The sequence below is a fragment of the Vanessa tameamea genome, chromosome 30, assembly GCF_037043105.1.
Source record: "Vanessa tameamea isolate UH-Manoa-2023 chromosome 30, ilVanTame1 primary haplotype, whole genome shotgun sequence".
Classification (NCBI taxonomy): domain Eukaryota; kingdom Metazoa; phylum Arthropoda; class Insecta; order Lepidoptera; family Nymphalidae; genus Vanessa; species Vanessa tameamea.
The window spans coordinates 1,094-22,531 of NC_087338.1; the positions used below are offsets into that span (position 1 = coordinate 1,094).

The following is a 21,438-nucleotide window of genomic DNA, read 5'->3' on the forward strand; positions in this document are numbered from 1 at the left end:
AACCCGTACTGAGCCTCTGAGAGACCCGGACCGACCTCCTCGAGGTGCTGAACGAGACGGGCTGCGAGGACCTTCTCGAAGAGTTTGCCCGTCTCGTTCAGCAGCACTATTGGCCTGTATGCCGAAGGGGAATCCATCGGCCGACCTTCCTTCGGCAACAGGACCAACTTCCCCTCTTTCCAAGGCTTCGGAAACTGCCCGCTGCACAGACACACGTCGAACAGCTCCCGAAGCCTTGCACCCAGGAATTCCAGGGCGTCGCACAGAACACGCCCTGGAACCCCGTCCGGACCCGGCGCCGTGTTCTTGGCCCTCAAGCGGCCGAGGGCCATCTCCATCTCCCGCTCCGTGATCAGTGGTGGAGCCACTGCGTCTTCGATCACGGAGCGGGGGGCCATCTGCGGAGGGACATGCTCGCCTGGATGGGGAAAGAGTTCCCCGACCAGGCGCAGGAGGAGTTCCGGCGGCAGCGTCTCAGTGACGGGGGCGCCTTGGGTGCGGAACTTCCCGCGTACGCCGCGGTACGGGCGCCCCCACGGGTCTCGATTGAGACCCGCCAGAAGCTCCTCCCTGGCCTTTTCCTTGGCCTTGCTTATCGCCAGCTGCAGATCTTTTTTCAGCTGGCGATAAGCGTCCAGCATCTGTCCCTCCAGGTCCGTGTCGAGGCCGTTGCGCCTTCGACAGCGGACATAGGCCCTCCGCGCCCGGCAGCACGTCGCCCGAAGGTCGGCGATTTCGGGCGACCACCAATAGACGTGCCGGCGCGGAACCCTGCGCCGGGTCCGAGGCATGGCCGCATCGCAGACCTCCTTGAGCGAACTGCGCATGCGGCCCGCCAGCTCCTCTGCGCTGGCGCCCTCCGTCCTCCCCGCGGAACCCCACCGCTGCACGATGGCGGCCTCCTTGACCAGCTCTCGATCGACCTGGCCGAGAGACCACCTCGGCAGCGTAGTCGGCACCCTCTGGGGTTCCGCCGGCCTGCGAGAGGTGGAGATCTCGAATCGGATGTACCGGTGATCCGATAGAGTCTCCACCTCTTCCTCCACTCTCCAATCGACCACTCTGCGTGCTACGACAGGGGTGGCGAACGAAACGTCCACCACGGAACCCCCCTGATGTCGCACGCAGGTGTGAACCTGCCCCCTGTTGAGAAGGGACAGGTCGGAGAGCAGGGCCCACACCTGGACGGCCCTCCCTCGCGGATTCGTGGCGGGGTTGCCCCAGGCACGCGACTTCGCGTTTAAGTCGCCGAGAACCATTATCGGTTTCGGCGACTGCCTGGCCACCGCAGCTCTGACTAAGCCGAGATAAGTCTCGAACTCAGCCAGGCTGCGGTTAGGGGAGAAGTACGTACCGACGACGACGTACTCCCCCCACCCCACCACTACGTAGCCCGAGCCCCTCTCGATGAGTGAGAGGGGAGGGCCCGTTCCGCTCCTCGTGAGGACCGCCACGGTGTCGTCCGAGTCCCCCAGCCAGTGAGGTAGGGGAGGGACGAAATAGGGCTCGCAGGCCACCGCCAGGTCTACCTGCCACTCCGCCATGGACTGCAGCAGTAGGTCCTGCGCTCCGGCGGAGTGGTTGACGTTCGTTTGGAGGAAGCTTATTTGTTCTGGCATCCTTGAGTCGAACTAGCTCCCTCCGTAGCCTGGCGGCTTTCCTCGCGCGGGGCGGTCTTGGCTCCTAGAGCCGCCTTACCCTTCGTGATGGGGGGGTTGCAGTCCCTCGCCCCCATCAGATGCCCGGAGGGCTTCCCGGCCTCCGCGCAGACCGCGCAGCGCATCTTGGCCGTGCATACCGCTGACTTGTGGCCGTCCGAGCCACAGCGGTAGCACAGGCCACCCCTCTCCGCCTTCGACGGGCAGAGCGCCCTCGTGTGGCCAAGGCCCATACATTTGTAGCAGCGCATAGGGCGCTGCTCCACGACGGCCACCTTGGCCGAGCTCCACCCGACGAGGAGGCGACCGGCAGCGGCCAGCTTCTTCGCTGCCGTGAGGGGGCAGGTGACGCGGACCATCCCCATGTAGCCGGGTCCGCGCTGCATCACGCCGCACTTCACTGCCTCGGCGGAGCAATCACCTGCGCGCGCGATCGCCGCGGCCAGTTTCTCCGAGGTGACGGAGTCGTCGAGCCCCGTCACCTTCAGGTCGGCCTTTTTAACTGGCCGCACTACGTCTGCGACCCCGTCGAGCACTGTGCGGAGCTTCTCCGCCAACATCTCGGCCTGCTCCGCTTGGGCTCTCGGCAACTCGAGAACCCTGGCCCCGGTCGCCGTGCGTCGCACCTTCAGCCCACCACTGATCCCAAGGTCCTGGAGCTTGACGCCTTGTTCTGCTCTCTCCAGGACCTGCGCGTAGGTGACGCCCTTCCCTACTGCTTCCGGCTGCAACGTGAGAACGATTGCAGCCGAGCGAGGGGTAGCCAGCTTCGGCTTGGCTGGCTGGGGCGTTTTCGGCGGCGCCTTTGTGGCCGAAGCGTCGGCGGGAGGGGTGGTCTTGCTCCCCTTCCGGCCCTTCTTCACCACCGTGGACCAGGACGGCTCCTGGTTCGGTGGTGCTTGTGTTGTCACCGGTGCAACCGGGGCGCTCACCGGAGCACATGAAGGGCCTGCGGTTGGCGATTGTGCCGCTGGTGGGGCCGTCTTGCTGGCCTTCTTTGTTTTCGCCGACTGGCGGGCCGCCGACGCGAGAGGCGGAGCCACCTTCTGCAGTTTATCGTCTGCGAGGGGAGGTCGCTGTGGCCTAGCAGGAGGGAGACGCTCCTCGATGTCCGCCAGTTGGGCCTTTATTGCGACCCCGATAGACGCAGCGATGAATTCCTTCATCTCCTCCATCGCCGCTGCGTCCCGCGAGAAGTTGGAGGAGGTAGCCTCGTTCGCCGCTGCCACCGTTGTACGCATCTCCGCGTACTCACGGCGGTGGGCCTTTAGCTCCGCTTTAAGGGAGTCGATCTCCCTGCGCAGGCGACCGTTATCCGCACGGAGGTTACGGGCTTCGTCGGCCTCCGTCCGGGACGCCAGAGCCTCGACTACGCCCTCCAGAGACGCCGCTGCGTCCTTCAGCCTCTTAATATAGCCGCCTTTGAGGTTTGAGGACTTTAGCGCGACCTCCCTGATTTCGCGCGCATTACGGCCAGCCTCTGCGCGGAGCTCCTCGTTGCTTTGGAGGGCCGGGTCCATCTTGGCTGAAGATGCAGCTTCTTCAGGCTCGGGGACAACCACAGGCGTTTTTTTTAAAAGCCCTGCTTCTGAGAGTCCGCTCGAAAGCGAGCTCTCTCTCCTCATCTTCTTGGCTTTGAGCGCAGTCCTTGCTCGACTGAGCCCACTTTTCTTGGTTTTGCCGCGGCGGTCGGCAGCGGGTCCCGCCGTGTCGGAGCCTGAGTCGGATTCGGCGAACCGGACCGAGGCATCGGACGCTGTCTCCATGTCCGTATCCATGTATTCACTCGCAAAAGCAGCTAGAAAGCGGCTTCCCTCAGGAAGTACGTGGCTGAGGGTGGCTCTAAGGCATCATTTATGACCCCCAGAGCCTGGGCTTTCAGTAATGACAATAAAAGTTTTTTGGTGAAAAATTACCCTCCCTGTTCTATATATATATAACAGGGCGGGTGGGCGGGCGCAAATTTTCGGTTTTTTCCGAATATCTCCGGAACGGAGAGGCCGATCCGGGAGTGTGATGCGTCGACGGATGCAGGACAGAGGGCCCCACAATCGCGCCGAACAACGGAAAGAGGTAGGACAGCAGATGGATTTACTGTGGAAACCTAACCTAACCTAACCTAACCTAACCTAACCTAACCTAACCTAACCTAACCTAACCTAACCTAACCTAACCTAACCTAACCTAACCTAACCTAACCTAACCTAACCTAACTAACCTAACCTAACCTAACCTAACCTAACCTAACCTAACCTAACCTAACCTAACCTAACTAACCTAACCTAACCTAACCTAACCTAACCTAACCTAACCTAACCTAACCTAACCTAACCTAACCTAACCTAACCTAACCTAACCTAACCTAACCTAACCTAACCTAACCTAACCTAACTAACCTAACCTAACCTAACCTAACCTAACCTAACCTAACCTAACCTAACCTAACCTAACCTAACCTAACCTAACCTAACTAACCTAACCTAACCTAACCTAACCTAACCTAACCTAACCTAACCTAACCTAACCTAACCTAACCTAACCTAACCTAACCTAACCTAACCTAACCTAACCTAACCTAACCTAACCTAACCTAACCTAACCTAACCTAACCTAACCTAACCTAACCTAACCTAACCTAACCTAACCTAACCTAACCTAACCTAACCTAACCTAACCTAACCTAACCTAACCTAACCTAACCTAACCTAACCTAACCTAACCTAACCTAACCTAACCTAACCTAACCTAACTAACCTAACCTAACCTAACCTAACCTACCTAACCTAACCTAACCTAACCTAACCTAACCTAACCTAACCTAACCTACCTAACCTAACCTAACCTAACCTAACCTAACCTAACCTAACCTAACCTAACACTAACCTAACCTAACCTAACCTAACCTAACCTAACCTAACCTAACCTAACCTAACCTAACCTAACCTAACCTAACCTAACCTAACCTAACCTAACCTAACCTAACCTAACCTAACCTAACCTAACCTAACCTAACCTAACCTAACCTAACCTAACCTAACCTAACCTAACCTAACCTAACCTAACCTAACCTAACCTAACCTAACCTAACCTAACCTAACCTAACCTAACCTAACCTAACCTAACCTAACCTAACCTAACCTAACCTAACCTAACCTAACCTAACCTAACCTAACCTAACCTAACCTAACCTAACCTAACCTAACCTAACCTAACCTAACCTAACCTAACCTAACCTAACCTAACCTAACCTAACAACTAACCTAACCTAACCTAACCTAACCTAACCTAACCTAACCTAACCTTACCTAACCTAACCTAACCTAACCTAACCTAACCTAACCTAACCTAACCTAACCTAACCTAACCTAACCTAACCTAACCTAACCTAACCTAACCTAACCTAACCTAACCTAACCTAACCTAACCTAACCTAACCTAACCTAACCTAACCTAACCTAACCTAACCTAACCTAACCTAACCTAACCTAACCTAACCTAACCTAACCTAACCTAACCTAACCTAACCTAACCTAACCTAACCTAACCTAACCTAACCTAACCTAACCTAACCTAACCTAACCTAACCTAACCTAACCTAACCTAACCTAACCTAACCTAACCTAACCTAACCTAACCTAACCTAACCTAACCTAACCTAACCTAACCTAACCTAACCTAACCTAACCTAACCTAACCTAACCTAACCTAACCTAACCTAACCTAACCTAACCTAACCTAACCTAACCTAACCTAACCTAACCTAACCTAACCTAACCTAACCTAACCTAACCTAACCTAACCTAACCTAACCTAACCTAACCTAACCTAACCTAACCTAACCTAACCTAACCTAACCTAACCTAACCTAACCTAACCTAACCTAACCTAACCTAACCTAACCTAACCTAACCTAACCTAACCTAACCTAACCTAACCTAACCTAACCTAACCTAACCTAACCTAACCTAACCTAACCTAACCTAACCTAACCTAACCTAACCTAACCTAACCTAACCTAACCTAACCTAACCTAACCTAACCTAACCTAACCTAACCTAACCTAACCTAACCTAACCTAACCTAACCTAACCTAACCTAACCTAACCTAACCTAACCTAACCTAACCTAACCTAACCTAACCTAACCTAACCTAACCTAACCTAACCTAACCTAACCTAACCTAACCTAACCTAACCTAACCTAACCTAACCTAACCTAACCTAACCTAACCTAACCTAACCTAACCTAACCTAACCTAACCTAACCTAACCTAACCTAACCTAACCTAACCTAACCTAACCTAACCTAACCTAACCTAACCTAACCTAACCTAACCTAACCTAACCTAACCTAACCTAACCTAACCTAACCTAACCTAACCTAACCTAACCTAACCTAACCTAACCTAACCTAACCTAACCTAACCTAACCTAACCTAACCTAACCTAACCTAACCTAACCTAACCTAACCTAACCTAACCTAACCTAACCTAACCTAACCTAACCTAACCTAACCTAACCTAACCTAACCTAACCTAACCTAACCTAACCTAACCTAACCTAACCTAACCTAACCTAACCTAACCTAACCTAACCTAACCTAACCTAACCTAACCTAACCTAACCTAACCTAACCTAACCTAACCTAACCTAACCTAACCTAACCTAACCTAACCTAACCTAACCTAACCTAACCTAACCTAACCTAACCTAACCTAACCTAACCTAACCTAACCTAACCTAACCTAACCTAACCTAACCTAACCTAACCTAACCTAACCTAACCTAACCTAACCTAACCTAACCTAACCTAACCTAACCTAACCTAACCTAACCTAACCTAACCTAACCTAACCTAACCTAACCTAACCTAACCTAACCTAACCTAACCTAACCTAACCTAACCTAACCTAACCTAACCTAACCTAACCTAACCTAACCTAACCTAACCTAACCTAACCTAACCTAACCTAACCTAACCTAACCTAACCTAACCTAACCTAACCTAACCTAACCTAACCTAACCTAACCTAACCTAACCTAACCTAACCTAACCTAACCTAACCTAACCTAACCTAACCTAACCTAACCTAACCTAACCTAACCTAACCTAACCTAACCTAACCTAACCTAACCTAACCTAACCTAACCTAACCTAACCTAACCTAACCTAACCTAACCTAACCTAACCTAACCTAACCTAACCTAACCTAACCTAACCTAACCTAACCTAACCTAACCTAACCTAACCTAACCTAACCTAACCTAACCTAACCTAACCTAACCTAACCTAACCTAACCTAACCTAACCTAACCTAACCTAACCTAACCTAACCTAACCTAACCTAACCTAACCTAACCTAACCTAACCTAACCTAACCTAACCTAACCTAACCTAACCTAACCTAACCTAACCTAACCTAACCTAACCTAACCTAACCTAACCTAACCTAACCTAACCTAACCTAACCTAACCTAACCTAACCTAACCTAACCTAACCTAACCTAACCTAACCTAACCTAACCTAACCTAACCTAACCTAACCTAACCTAACCTAACCTAACCTAACCTAACCTAACCTAACCTAACCTAACCTAACCTAACCTAACCTACCTACCTAACCTAACCTACCTACCTACCTACCTACCTACCTACCTACCTACCTACCTACCTACCTACCTACCTACCTACCTACCTACCTACCTACCTACCTACCTACCTACCTACCTACCTACCTACCTACCTACCTACCTACCTACCTACCTACCTACCTACCTACCTACCTACCTACCTACCTACCTACCTACCTACCTACCTACCTACCTACCTACCTACCTACCTACCTACCTACCTACCTACCTACCTACCTACCTACCTACCTACCTACCTACCTACCTACCTACCTACCTACCTACCTACCTACCTACCTACCTACCTACCTACCTACCTACCTACCTACCTACCTACCTACCTACCTACCTACCTACCTACCTACCTACCTACCTACCTACCTACCTACCTACCTACCTACCTACCTACCTACCTACCTACCTACCTACCTACCTACCTACCTACCTACCTACCTACCTACCTACCTACCTACCTACCTACCTACCTACCTACCTACCTACCTACCTACCTACCTACCTACCTACCTACCTACCTACCTACCTACCTACCTACCTACCTACCTACCTACCTACCTACCTACCTACCTACCTACCTACCTACCTACCTACCTACCTACCTACCTACCTACCTACCTACCTACCTACCTACCTACCTACCTACCTACCTACCTACCTACCTACCTACCTACCTACCTACCTACCTACCTACCTACCTACCTACCTACCTACCTACCTACCTACCTACCTACCTACCTACCTACCTACCTACCTACCTACCTACCTACCTACCTACCTACCTACCTACCTACCTACCTACCTACCTACCTACCTACCTACCTACCTACCTACCTACCTACCTACCTACCTACCTACCTACCTACCTACCTACCTACCTACCTACCTACCTACCTACCTACCTACCTACCTACCTACCTACCTACCTACCTACCTACCTACCTACCTACCTACCTACCTACCTACCTACCTACCTACCTACCTACCTACCTACCTACCTACCTACCTACCTACCTACCTACCTACCTACCTACCTACCTACCTACCTACCTACCTACCTACCTACCTACCTACCTACCTACCTACCTACCTACCTACCTACCTACCTACCTACCTACCTACCTACCTACCTACCTACCTACCTACCTACCTACCTACCTACCTACCTACCTACCTACCTACCTACCTACCTACCTACCTACCTACCTACCTACCTACCTACCTACCTACCTACCTACCTACCTACCTACCTACCTACCTACCTACCTACCTACCTACCTACCTACCTACCTACCTACCTACCTACCTACCTACCTACCTACCTACCTACCTACCTACCTACCTACCTACCTACCTACCTACCTACCTACCTACCTACCTACCTACCTACCTACCTACCTACCTACCTACCTACCTACCTACCTACCTACCTACCTACCTACCGACGCGTACACGTTTTTGGCTTAGTTCATTTTAATAACCAGTTGTTAAACATACACGTAAATTCCATTGTAATTGAAATTGAAAATTCCATTGCTTTGTGTTTACATTATAGTACCTTGGCTGAGCGTTCGCGTCACTCTCAGAGCCCGAGAGGCTATCCCCAGTGTGTAACTGCTTCTCCCTTTTCCGCCGTTTTTGTTTTGCGCCCGGTACGTCGCCAATTGAATCCATCGTCTGCATGCTGGAGACCGACGAGCCCGACTCGGAAAGTCGTTCAAGCCGGACAAAAATTACCTTGAAAACCGTCACAACTTTTGTGAACAATTAAACCATGATAACCGTCGAGCTACTCGAAATAGACTACACCACAATTTATATGTTCATCTCACTTACACGCGCAAAAAAAGATGAGAAAAAAAAAAAGAAGTCGCCCATTTTTATTATATTTGACATCTGTCAAAGTATTGTCTCTAAAATTTTGAAGGTTATATTATCTTATTTTACAATGTTTATTTTATTAAAAGAAATAAAAACTGTGAATGTATTAATTTGTAAGTGTTTAAGAAGTGGTGAAAAAAGAAGAAATTAAAATTACATTGAAACATGATTGGCTTAAAGATTAATTTATCGGAGTTTGAAATTATTATAAAATTCATCAAAAGGTATGTAAACATAAATTTATTTTTATGCTTAATATACAATACGATCCGTTATAATTGTAAGGACCGTAAATTTATAATAGAGATTAGTGTATATTGTTTTTAATATAGAGAAATTTGAGTTAAACTGTAACTAACCTAACCTACAAATATTGTAAATTTAATTTCCTTACAATTTTACGTTGATATACTTATACATATTTAAATTGTTGTTCTAATTTGTTTATAAAGTTTAATTTGAAACTTAGTGGCTTACTTCGCGTTTAATTGCGATGTGTCTTGTGTGTTCATTTAAACAAACATACATAGATTAATTTTATAGATAATATCCTCTTTTTTTTTGTGTGAAAAGTTCCATAATAAATCGAACTTAACCAATTCAAACTTATGTTTAAATGATTATGTTATATTGATAATACCCAAATAATGTTTGTGTTTCAGTACGTTTTATTATAATAATATTGATATCTAATTATCATTAAATATATAGACCTAATATTTCTATTATTAGATTATAATTATTCTATGATCATGATTATTTTTTATGTTTGTGAATGTTTTAATAAAAAAAAAAAATATTGTTTGTGATTACAGTTCCAAAGAAGAAATACAAACCTAGAAACTACTACAAATATATACATCCATGCTGCATTTTCCAGTTTGACGCTACATCTATAACTTCAAGAACCTTTGTAAAAATATAGTTTAATATATTTAAAACAAATAATAATTATTTCATAACTTGTGTTTTAATTTTCCTAAAATATAATTATATGTACTATATATGTACATAAACTTTTTATTTCAATTAAACAATAAAGAGTTAATAGTTTTAATTGTCTGTTTTAATATACCCAATTATTGAAAAAGTATAAATAACAACAACATAGTATTTTACTAAACAATAAGAGTGTTTTTGAAGTTGATTATTTATTAGAGTATTTAAAACAAATCACAATAGTGAATAGTATTTATATATATGTATGTATGTATAGATGTTTCTTATATAATGATGCAAATTTTTTAAATAATTCTTAATTCAATTTCATTTTATAAAATCACAGGAACCATATATTCAATAAAGAGACAAATCCATTTTTTAGTATATTTATTGTTTGAATTAAATAAATAGGAAATTATGTAGAAATGTAGATTGCAGTTTAATGCATGGTCACTTGTTTTTTGGATATTGTCTGCACCAAATCATCATTACTAGCGTATCTGCTCCAAATAAAGGATAGATATACTGATAGCCTGAAAAATATATTTATTTTATTTTAAAATGATTAAATTAAAGAATAATAGTTAATTAATAATACTATGCATTATCCCCATCATATCTTCAAAGCATTCTCAACTGCCATAAACCAATGAATATAAAAAAAAGTATTTTTATTGTTTTTGAAAATACTCATTTAAACAATATACATATCACAATTTTATCTTTTATTTTAATATTTTATTCTCTACTTTAAGCAATTTAATGGCATTATGATAGTTAAATTAAATTATTTTATACAATCATCATTTATTTTTAATCTAATTAAATATCGTGTTAGGATGCCATTTCAAAATAAATTTTAAATTTAGACTCACCTTGCGTTTGTATCTTATTTGTAAATATATTTAAAATAAATTAATATTTATTATTCATTTCTTCTTCACATGTTAACACAAATACTTATTAACTTTTTTCTAAGGCAATTCTCAAGAAAATATGTTAGTTTAAAATACGGCTAATTGAAGATAAATTTCACCGCAGAATTCAATTTGGTTGCTTTTTATTGTTATAAAAGGCTACCATAACGGTTGTAGCTAGTCTTCAAGCATAATATTGCCTCACACGCTTAATAGTTAATTTTTAAAATGTAGTTTCACTTGCTCTCACCTAAATAAATCAAGTGAGTTCAAACTCGATAAGAAATTAACGAAAACGTCAATTTACATGCGTAAATCTGTCAAAAGTGTTACTCGTACTACCAAAATGTCGAAAACCGCCAGTTATTTCGACTTCAAACTTGATAACGTTAATTATAAAAACTCTTACTACCGATTTTAGTTCCTCTGCGTTTACGCTTGGGGCGCTGATAGGATTTGTATGAAAAGAAAACCGAAAGTAAATTACTTAAAGTTAACTGTCAAACTCGTACTAAGGGTACAGGTACAAAACACAATTATCATGGTTTCATAGTATTTTAATTTATTTAAATTAATCAAACTATAAAACCAATAGAAGCGATGTACGAATGCGCAGTATTATGTACTTATATTGTACGTATCTTAGTCTAAAACTGGACAGGAAAGACGAGTTTTCGTAGCTTTGTTACTCTAGGCGAGAGCAACGCGTAGCAGAAGGTCTTTTTTTCTTTTCTGTGGTCTTGCGAGCATTACAGTCAGTAATAAATTTTAATTTTAAACCAATCAAGTAGTGGCGAAAGAACTGCAAAATTCTCACGACCGCCAGAGTTTCTAACTAATAACTTATAAGAGTGATACCCGCATTCGGCAAACTGAGTGGTTTTACTAAAGTAAGATACCACATTTTGTTTACATTGACACAGCACCATAGCCAATATTACTAACATAAATGGACAGTACGTTTGTTAATGTGGGTATTATTTCTTGTTTGACTTTTCTTGTGCTGTACTCCAATAAAATACGATATTTTTCTTGGTCAGGCATGCAGGTGGTGTTAGCTGCACTGTCTCGAATATAGCATCGGAAATATCCCGTCGGACCCAAAAACTGTTTAACTTTTTTGACATTACCGAAAGATGGAGCCTTTGATTTTCTCAGGGCTCGGCTTGATCTGACCCTGACTAATGATACGTCCTAAGTATTCAACTTATAAAGTGAGGAAAGAATATTTACTAAGATTAATTGGAAAGCCTGCCCCGGCTAGAGTTGTTAAAACTTCAGTCAGTGATTGTATACCATCTTCTATGGTCTATATACTCATAATTAAAAAATCATCGACACCAAGACGTTACCGGCCTCAATATGCTCACGTTTCACTCATTATGACAATAGTTGAAGCTGTACCCGAAATAAAGAATGCAGAGAACTGTTCAACTACCCTTAAGAGAGATTCTCGCTCAATGCCCAGCAGAGACCTATGAACGTGTTCTATTGTTTGACACAATACTACTTAATACTCGATTTCGGCACTATTACAGTCAGCCTCGAAGGAAATCTCATCTATTTCGACAATTAGTGTTACGGTAATAGTCTGCTGCAATTATTGAATTGCTTATACATTTTAAAGTGTAAAGTTTGGGGTTTCTCTCGCATGACAAGTATTTTAGAATATCAAACGACACCGTTGAGATATTTAAAACACCACTGTCGATGAGAACATCGATGGGAATTCCTTGGACAACCGCAGTGGTTAGGTCAGTATATCAGAGGGCACCAGATAGCCTCAGCGATGGGTCAATACAAAAGTTAACGTCGCGAATATTCCGAGTGGTAGACTTCCGCGAAGCAAGAGGTCTCATTGTAGCCTGGCTTTTTGCAAAAATTATATGTTAGGCTACCCTTTGTTGTGTTTAGTTTAGTAATTTGATCAGGAACAATTTACTTAGGGCATTGTAAAAATGTGTGCCAGGTTGGACCGCACGTAAAACATTTTGCCCTCAAAAGGACGTTTTCCGAGCCTTTCTGTGGTTGACGTCGACTGTCTTGCTGACTGCGGGTAGCCTTAATATAAATCGACATAAACGACACTAAATATTCGCAAGCAAGTTGGCATTTGTCGCGGCTGCCCTAATCTGTACGTCTGTTATGCACATTAATATGATATCATATATCACGATGCCCTAAGTTCGTCACTTAAACCCTTCACTATTTTAAGGCGCAATGATTGTCCTTCGGGCATATTCTGCGTATGTGTTATATTTGTCAGAGTTTGCGTGCATCGCAACATATAAAATACTCGCGTAATCAAGTTTTCACGGACACAATGGCTTGAATTTAATCAATTTACCATTTACTAAATTTAAAAAGTTTATTAAGACTAAATTAATAAATAAATCTTATTGTTCATTAAAATAATACTTTTTAGAAAAAACGCCTGGAGTTAGGCTCGGGTTCCATCACAGGGCACTAATTATTGTAAAAATACAGCATTGTAAATCTGTTTATTTGAAAAGAGCAACTATGCGAGTTTCTTGGAGTTTTTTCTCGCTGATGGCTGCTTCCCAAAACGGTGGTAGTATTTAAATATCGACGATTCAAAAACATTTCATTGTGAAGTTTACTTAAATAAAATTGATTTTATTTGATTTGAATTCACGGCAAAAGTTTGACCAAGATCGATCAGTGGTTACCCACTTATTAAGCCATACACTTGCGTTCCCTTAAGACAGCCCGACACGCGAGACGGACATTCAGAGTCACGCCAGTTATTAGAAGTTCGAATAGTTTTGTTTTTTTGATGCATAAGAGATTCTAATCTTGTTAAAATTATTTCTAAGGTATTCAATGAAGCATACTGATTTCGGCTTAGGGTTTCTTAAATTAGTTTTAGCTTGGAAATAGGACCTAACACTTGAGCGGGATCTTGTGCGAGAACGTGACCTACGGCACTGAGAACGAGATTTACTTCATCTTCGAGACGTTTTCCGCGACCTATCACCGGTCTCATATCGACGCGACTTGTTTCGCGTGCTATGCTGTTCATCAGCCATAATCATTTACAAAATTCAATCTTACAACAATAAATTTGATGTTTTTTTTTAAATAATCAATTGGACTACCGAGTAATATTTACAAAATAAATAAACAATAAGAAATAAAAGGCCTCAAGGGCGTGTAAAAGTATCCCACTTCTGAATTTAGCGTAAAGAAGTGTAATAGATTTAAAAATAAAAAAAAAACAAGAATTTAAAATACTTAAAACAATTTACTAACAAACCAAAAATAATTCTATTTTTCTTAACATATATAAATTACCAAATCATATATATTTAAATAAACTTCTTACTTAGTTAAGCTTACAAGTCCAAAATAAAACACTACGAGTACTTTTAACAAATTACAAGTCGCGCAAATATCAACCTTACTGACCGCACCCAAAAAGAAAAATAATGGCGGCTTAATTCAGTTTCGCTCGCTTTTTTGTTTTTTATTTGTTCCAGTCATTTTTATGGATAAAGGAATCTCCTAAATCTAGTTAATTGTATATTTTACCGCAACGTTGTCACTTTATTTATAATGATTTTGCGTATTACATGTTTTCATTCTTAAAATATTTAATTTTAATAAACATTATTTATATAATTTTACATAGCCAAAGCCTTATGATTATCTACTTAATGTAATTTAAATATTTTATTTATAATTTATAGAGTTGAGCAGTTTGGAGTTAAGGTAATTATTTTACAAGCGGCAACACTGATTACAATATTTTACATATTATGAATGAGATCATCCCTGCTATTGTTTGTTGCCCGTTCACCGTTGATTGTTTCAAGTTAATGTTAAATGACTAAATGTGGAGTGCCGGCAACTAAAGATCAAAAACCACACAAAATATACCTGTTCTAGAATTATTAGTAATTATGAATAAAAACCCATTACATTTAAACAAGAGATACATGTAATCAAACTTATTCAATTTGGTGAGTGATTATTCTGAAGTATTAATATTACACAATATTTTTTTTGGAACTTAGTGCGATACCTCCTTACAAAAAACTTAATTTGTTTTAAAGTTTTAATATGAATTGATCATTACAGGAAGTATTAATTTAAATATGGTTGTTCCTCAAAAACGGGCTAAGTTTTATAAACATTTTATAACAAGTTTTATAAACATCATTGATACTATTGTGAAGTGTGTACCAGATCTATTCCGAGATGTACTTGTGTTAAATGTTTGATATTATCTACTTTTCTGCCCGTGCAGGCGAAATCATAAGTAGAATTACGAAGTCTGTACATATTATTATATGATTGGAAGGGTAACTATTTTTAGGATTCCTTATAATACGAGCTTTATCGTGTAGGATCCCAGATATTTTTAAACTTCACTGAAGCTGCAATCTGCTTCAAATTTAAATACGATTAAATAAACTCAGTGTGTAGGAATTATAAATAGTTTTCCTTAGTTGTAAGTTATGGATTTTATAATATAAACAACTTAATATATTAGTAAAAATATTGAAAGTAAATTCTTGTCCATGCAAATGGTGATAAGATAACGAGTATTATTGATAACATACCTAAAGCCAATTTATAAAATCCTTTTATTTAAATCAAGTAATCTGTTCATTTCATTATTATATACCTATAATATATATATAATATATTATAATAATATAATATATATTGCATATAAATCGTAGGTCATGGGATTAATCTTAATTTCTAATTTCAGTGCTTTATAATAGACATGAATAATTAATAATATAATCTTAATAATTTTTATTGAAGTAGACTCATAAAAGCACTTCTTAACGTCAGGTTCCAGTATTGAATCAAATGTAATTTACTTCTATTTATCACTAAAGTATAGGGCATCTGGATTCTCTCTAGCATATCTAAATTTTTTAACAAATCAGCAGTCTACCAGTCCCGTTTAAAATGAGTGTTTGATCATGATTTTTTTTTTAAATTCTATGTTTGAACAGATAATATATTACCAATGATAGAAATTTAATAACTAAAGCTGATTAATACAATATTTTATGTGCAAAACACTTCTCATGTGTAAGAAAAACAATGACAACCATCTGCAATATTTTAAATTCTGCATACAGAATCTGCTGCATAGAACCTACAAAATGAAAATAAATTAAATAAAACAGGGGTGATATAACACTACAACATGTTTTATTTTTGGTTGAAATAAATACTCTTTGATTAAACATTTAGATAAATAAATGATTAAGAATATTAATGTTAATTTTAATTAAAATAGTGTTATAATTTATATCAAGTACATCCCTTCATGAGTCAAAATTGATAATTTTACAAAGTTAAATGAAGTTATGGGAAAATATTTGCACAGCTTTATGGACAAGTTATTGCTGAGATCATTTATTTATGAAATTAATTATATGGTGCAAACAAATCTAATTTGAATAGATTAATCTTAATAATATATTTAATATGCATTCATATAATATAAATATATAAAAAAAGACCTAACAAATATTATTTATGTATAGATAAAGATAGATCTTTAGAGTGGGGAATGAATATTTATTTGCCAATTATTTATATAATCTACAAAAACATGAATACAGTATATAGAAAATAATATTGTTTTTATATTTTATTACCAAGAATATTTTGCATGAAAAATCTTAATTGTTTTCACAACTAATTGAATAACTAAGGAGTGTGCATAATTAATTTTCTGATTAGATTATATCATTTAATGGCATAGTCATCATATTATTAATCACTATTTATTACAGATATAACAGACATCTGCATTATCTCCAGTATCTCTCCATTCTATAACAAAACAGTCCCATTTAAAACAAGTGCTTTAATCATGATATATATTCAAATTTGATAATGGTGCTATTCAATATTTGAATATATTACAAAACAAATACGTAATAAATAAAGCTGATTAATACAATATTTTACATGCAAAACACTTCTTGCATGGACGAAAAATTATGGCAAATAATCTGCAATATTATATATTTAAATGAATTACTAGAAATATTACAAAAATACTTCTTTTCTTCTTCAGCTGTAAAGGCCCACTGGGATACTCGGTGGGGTAATGAGTGTGGTGTGGTACAATAAAGTTGGTGTAATAAAGGCACAAAGGACATAACATTTTGTAGATCTTCTTTGATAACAGACACATCAGAGTAAGTAGACGGTTTACCGTGAAGTGGACAATAATTCACACTTAAAAAAGGAAAACAGTCCATATAAGTATATCCTTAGAAATATGAGTTTCAAATTCAGTAATTTTAGTATAATTGATGTATTTTGCTTTTTCAGACAACATGGCGTCGTTGGTGATAGAAGGCGACACTTTAGGACAGAAACATAAGAACTACAACAAACTTGTTAAAGAAGCTAAACAAGACCAAATTGCTGATATTGATTATGAAGAACCTGATTTGAATAATCTTCTAAAGATAGACATAGCTGTCAAAAACAGGAATGTTGAGTACATTCTTAAGGTGTTCCAATGCGACGATATGCTCTACGTGTCCCGGGCTATCAAACGGACCACGTGGCTCGTAACCGACCAACAATATGCGCACGTAATCAATCCCAGATATCTGTACGACGAGCTCTCTCCGAACATGACGTCGAAAGCCTTTAACAAACTCATTCTGCACATCCGGATCAATTTGAAAGATGAGAAGCGCGTCGATGAATTCTTCAATTACCATGTAGAAAGAAATATGAAAGTAGCTTTCAAGTGGTTGCCGAACTGTTCTGTCCAGTTAATAGAGAACACTGTACAGAAACATGGAGATGACATCCCGAGGCGTCTGCTCGTGAGACTTTGTGAAAAATCTATCACATGTCTCTTTAAATACATGCACAGTGCCGCGTCTTACTACCATCGCGATACGATGGCGGCGACGATTTTCCTTCTAAAGAATAACATGGACAAATATCTGGACATCGTCGAAGCGTGTGAAAGCTATGATGTTCCCAGATTTGGACACAAGTCTACCAAGATGATCATGATGAAATGTAAGGAGAGAATTATGAACAACCTCGATAAGTATGCTGCCAATCTTCACATACCGACATTCGCGAAGTTCATTAAACCGGAAGAAATGAAAGAGTTCATAATTAAGAATGTCAGACATGATAAAATGCGCTCATGGTTCTCATATAACAAAATAAAACCCTTCATCCAACGTATACCCGTAGAGAGCAGGTTCGAGTTTGTTAAAGAATTCTTTATTGACAAAAAGGAGGAAGACCTCGATGAGGACATCATTATGTACTGTGGTCAAAATACCAGGTTTAAGGACCCTTCTTCACAGCATATGTACCGCTGGTACACGTACGCGCCTTTCAGTACTGCTTTTGCTGATTTGAAGAAACTAATCCGTTCCGAGTCGAACCCTACGGAAAGAACGACCATGTATGGGGTGATGCTCACATGTGCGAGAAAGGATATGCAGAACATACACACGGTACTGAAATACTATCGAGAGAATCACATCAACGAGCCATTTAAATTCAAAATACAATTCGTGAATCTTGTAATCAGTTACACGAACACACATAACTTTGATAACGAGACATGGGGATATTTAAACGACTTGTTTAGTAGCATGGATGTGTACAGTGAATCCGATAAGCTCGTTCAAAACTGCGTCAGGTCCATTATACTCTACAACGTCACCCACGACGAGAGGATTCCCGATATCATCGAGAAGAAATTCTTGTTCGACACTTACAAAACCCATCAGAAGAAATTAACGGAAGCAGAAAAAGAAAAGTTGTTCCTATATTTACATAATTATTTGCAATCAAATATCGATAAGTGCAAGATAAAAAACAAAAGGGTACTCAGGGAGATGGTGGAGCTGTTGACGAACATATTGAACCTCCTCTCGGATTGGAATAAGGAACTTCATGAATTTCCAATGATTTTGAATAAAATAAAAGAGATTATTCAAATCAACAAAACTAATAAATGGAACGAAGACATATCGGTATTGTACAACGCTAAGAAATCGTGGAAGAAACTTCTATTCGCAGAGTCGATTATTTTGAGTCCTTCCCAAGAAGCGTGCATTAACGCACTGAAGCATGGACCAGAGCTGTTGGAGTCATATAAAGCCGAAGTAGAATCCCTTTGTCTCAACGATAATATACTTCTCGATCAATTTCTCAAAAAAGTCCGCGTATATTGGGCTCATTCTCTAGCTAATAGCTACAAAGAATTATTTGTGAAAAAATTAGACCAAAAAAATACACACAAAGCTGTAATTATTGGACTATGCTTGTTGCTTCCGAAAAATGATCTCTTAAATTTAATCAAAAAGTACGTGCCAAGCGAAACTAAAATTGATTGGACTCAACCTGACGACTTGGAACTCAGCCTTTGCAAGCACATTGCGTCGAACATGCACAAGGCGAGACCTCATCCCTCGCCTGCCGCAATTCTATTGTACGCTAAAGGCGATTATCTCCAGTTTTCTCTGCCCTCATTAAATGCAATCTTTCATAACATGAGCTCCATGCATACTCGCAAACATCTGTCTGAATTGTTAAATTCTCCGGTGTCTTTGCAAAAACACGGCATCCGCGTGGCGTTTGCGAAACTCAAACACGACGAACTGAAGAAAATATTTTCTGATATTTGGAAGACTAATAAAAACAGCAGTATTCGGGCGGCTATCTTTAACCAGACCTTAGACTTTCTTTGTAAAGAAAAAGATCCCTCGGCTATTAGAGAGGTATGGGAGCTGCTGAGTCTGTTCATCGACAACTTGACGTCTGAAGAGAATAAAAGTATATACACAAAGCTCAGCAAAGTGGAAAGAGTGCCGATGAGCGTGAGACCGGAGTTTTGGATGAAGAGCTACAAATTTCTGAAATCATTGCCCACGAAAACGAACTGCCTGAAACTGAAAACTGAAATACTTCTGAGATACTTGAGAAACAAGATGGACGACGTAATGGAGTTCCTCGACAACGACTTGGTCGCTGAAATATTTTTAGAATCGTTCGATGAAAACTTCAGTTCAAAAGAATATGAATTTAACTATTTTGTCGCCGTATTCTTGCTTTCCACGAAAACGGAACAAGCACAAATCGAACGCTATAACAAAGTGTTCGTTCCTATATTGGAGCGATCGTTTGCGATGTGGGACAAAACGCACGAGGACGTCTGTCGCGTCAAGTACAATATAAGAGAAATATTCATGAATCTAGACAATCAATTCTTGAATTCAGTTGTACGTAAGAAAATGTTCCTCCCCACTGCGATATACGCGGACATACTTGAACGGTTTCGTAAGAATTTTCCGATTGCAGAGAATTATGTCATGATAACGACACGTCAGCTGGCATTAGACTATCTGAAGCTATACGGCGAGCAGATTAAATTAGACGACACATTGATACCAAACAAAGGAGACCTTGAGGAGGACGATGATGACCATAAACTTGATGCTAAATACAAGTTACTTCACAACGCAGTCGTCGAGAAACTGGGTGCGTGCTGCGTAGTTTACTTGAAGGAGGACGTTTCGAACAATTTCCCATCGATTTATTTACTTTTCGCAAAAGCTTTTCAAATTGTGTCTAACCATTTTAGTTTCAATGATATTAACAGGATGAATGCTGTCAAAGCTTTTCTTGAATACAAAGACTTTATTCCGGGCTATCTGTTCGTGCTCCAATGTCTCCGCATTAACGTTTATAACGATGATGAGAAAGCTTTGAAGTCCGAGTTAATGAAGGTCATACAAAAGCATACATCTCAAGAAATTAAAATGCATTACTGGTTCAAACAAATCTAAGTTGTTACCCCTTGGGCGAGAACGAAGTATATTTAGGTCAATGAAAAAAAAATCAGCCTCTTCAGACTGGAATATGTTATACACAAAGCGATGCTTGCTATCGTCGCTATCATTGGCGACAGTCTTTAGTGTCTGTATTTTAGTTGAAATAAACGATAAATATTCAGTTTGTGGTTCACTCAAATATTGTGCATAATTATTAAACGGCATACATTTTATTTATTACTGTTGATGTACTATATTATTTTATATATATTTTTTAATGTGATCGTCGTCTTTTTTTACAAATAAATCTCTTTAGATAAATTGTTTTTCTATTTTTTTTAAACAAATGATTAAAGTATTTAAGTCGAGAATTTAAAGTTTAGTAAGCAAATTTGTTGATCAAATCAAATATAAAATATTTATTATTATTACTACATAAAGTTCATTTTGTATTCACGTAGCTTCCAGGGAAAATAAGTACAGTTTTTGAATCCTATGCGTCTCTACTGACGTCCATGTTGTTTGTATTACTGAATTTTCGCATCAAATAAATGGTTTTGATAAAAACTAAAT

At 40.1% G+C, this 21,438-nt stretch overlaps 2 protein-coding genes and 1 long non-coding RNA gene across 4 annotated transcripts; 1 reads left to right on the plus strand and 2 right to left on the minus strand.

The window, feature by feature from the left end:
- Positions 1-1,011: 1,011 nt before the first annotated feature.
- On the minus strand, positions 1,012-1,544 carry LOC135194475 (uncharacterized; the record flags this gene model as incomplete). The annotated part of the gene is made up of 1 exon (XM_064219943.1): positions 1,012-1,544. A coding segment is annotated over exon 1 (533 nt), but the record flags the coding sequence as incomplete, so codon positions are not given.
- An 8,955-nt stretch (positions 1,545-10,499) lies between these two features.
- Positions 10,500-11,564, minus strand: LOC135194483 (uncharacterized). The gene is made up of 2 exons (XR_010309790.1): positions 11,003-11,564; positions 10,500-10,660 (listed from the first exon to the last, which is right to left on the minus strand). It is a non-coding gene; the product is annotated as an uncharacterized LOC135194483 (long non-coding RNA).
- A 3,284-nt stretch (positions 11,565-14,848) lies between these two features.
- On the plus strand, positions 14,849-21,178 carry LOC113391581 (uncharacterized). Of its 2 annotated transcripts, none has more exons than XM_064220005.1 (2): positions 14,849-15,031; positions 17,378-21,178. In XM_064220005.1, exon 2 carries the CDS (start codon positions 17,383-17,385, stop codon positions 20,878-20,880), a length of 3,498 nt encoding a protein of 1,165 aa, XP_064076075.1. In that variant the 5' UTR covers positions 14,849-15,031; positions 17,378-17,382; the 3' UTR covers positions 20,881-21,178. The 2 variants fall into 2 exon arrangements, with proteins under 2 accessions (XP_064076075.1, XP_026483367.2); XM_026627582.2 differs by having other exon boundaries at positions 14,849-15,027.
- The last annotated feature ends 260 nt before the right edge of the window (positions 21,179-21,438 follow it).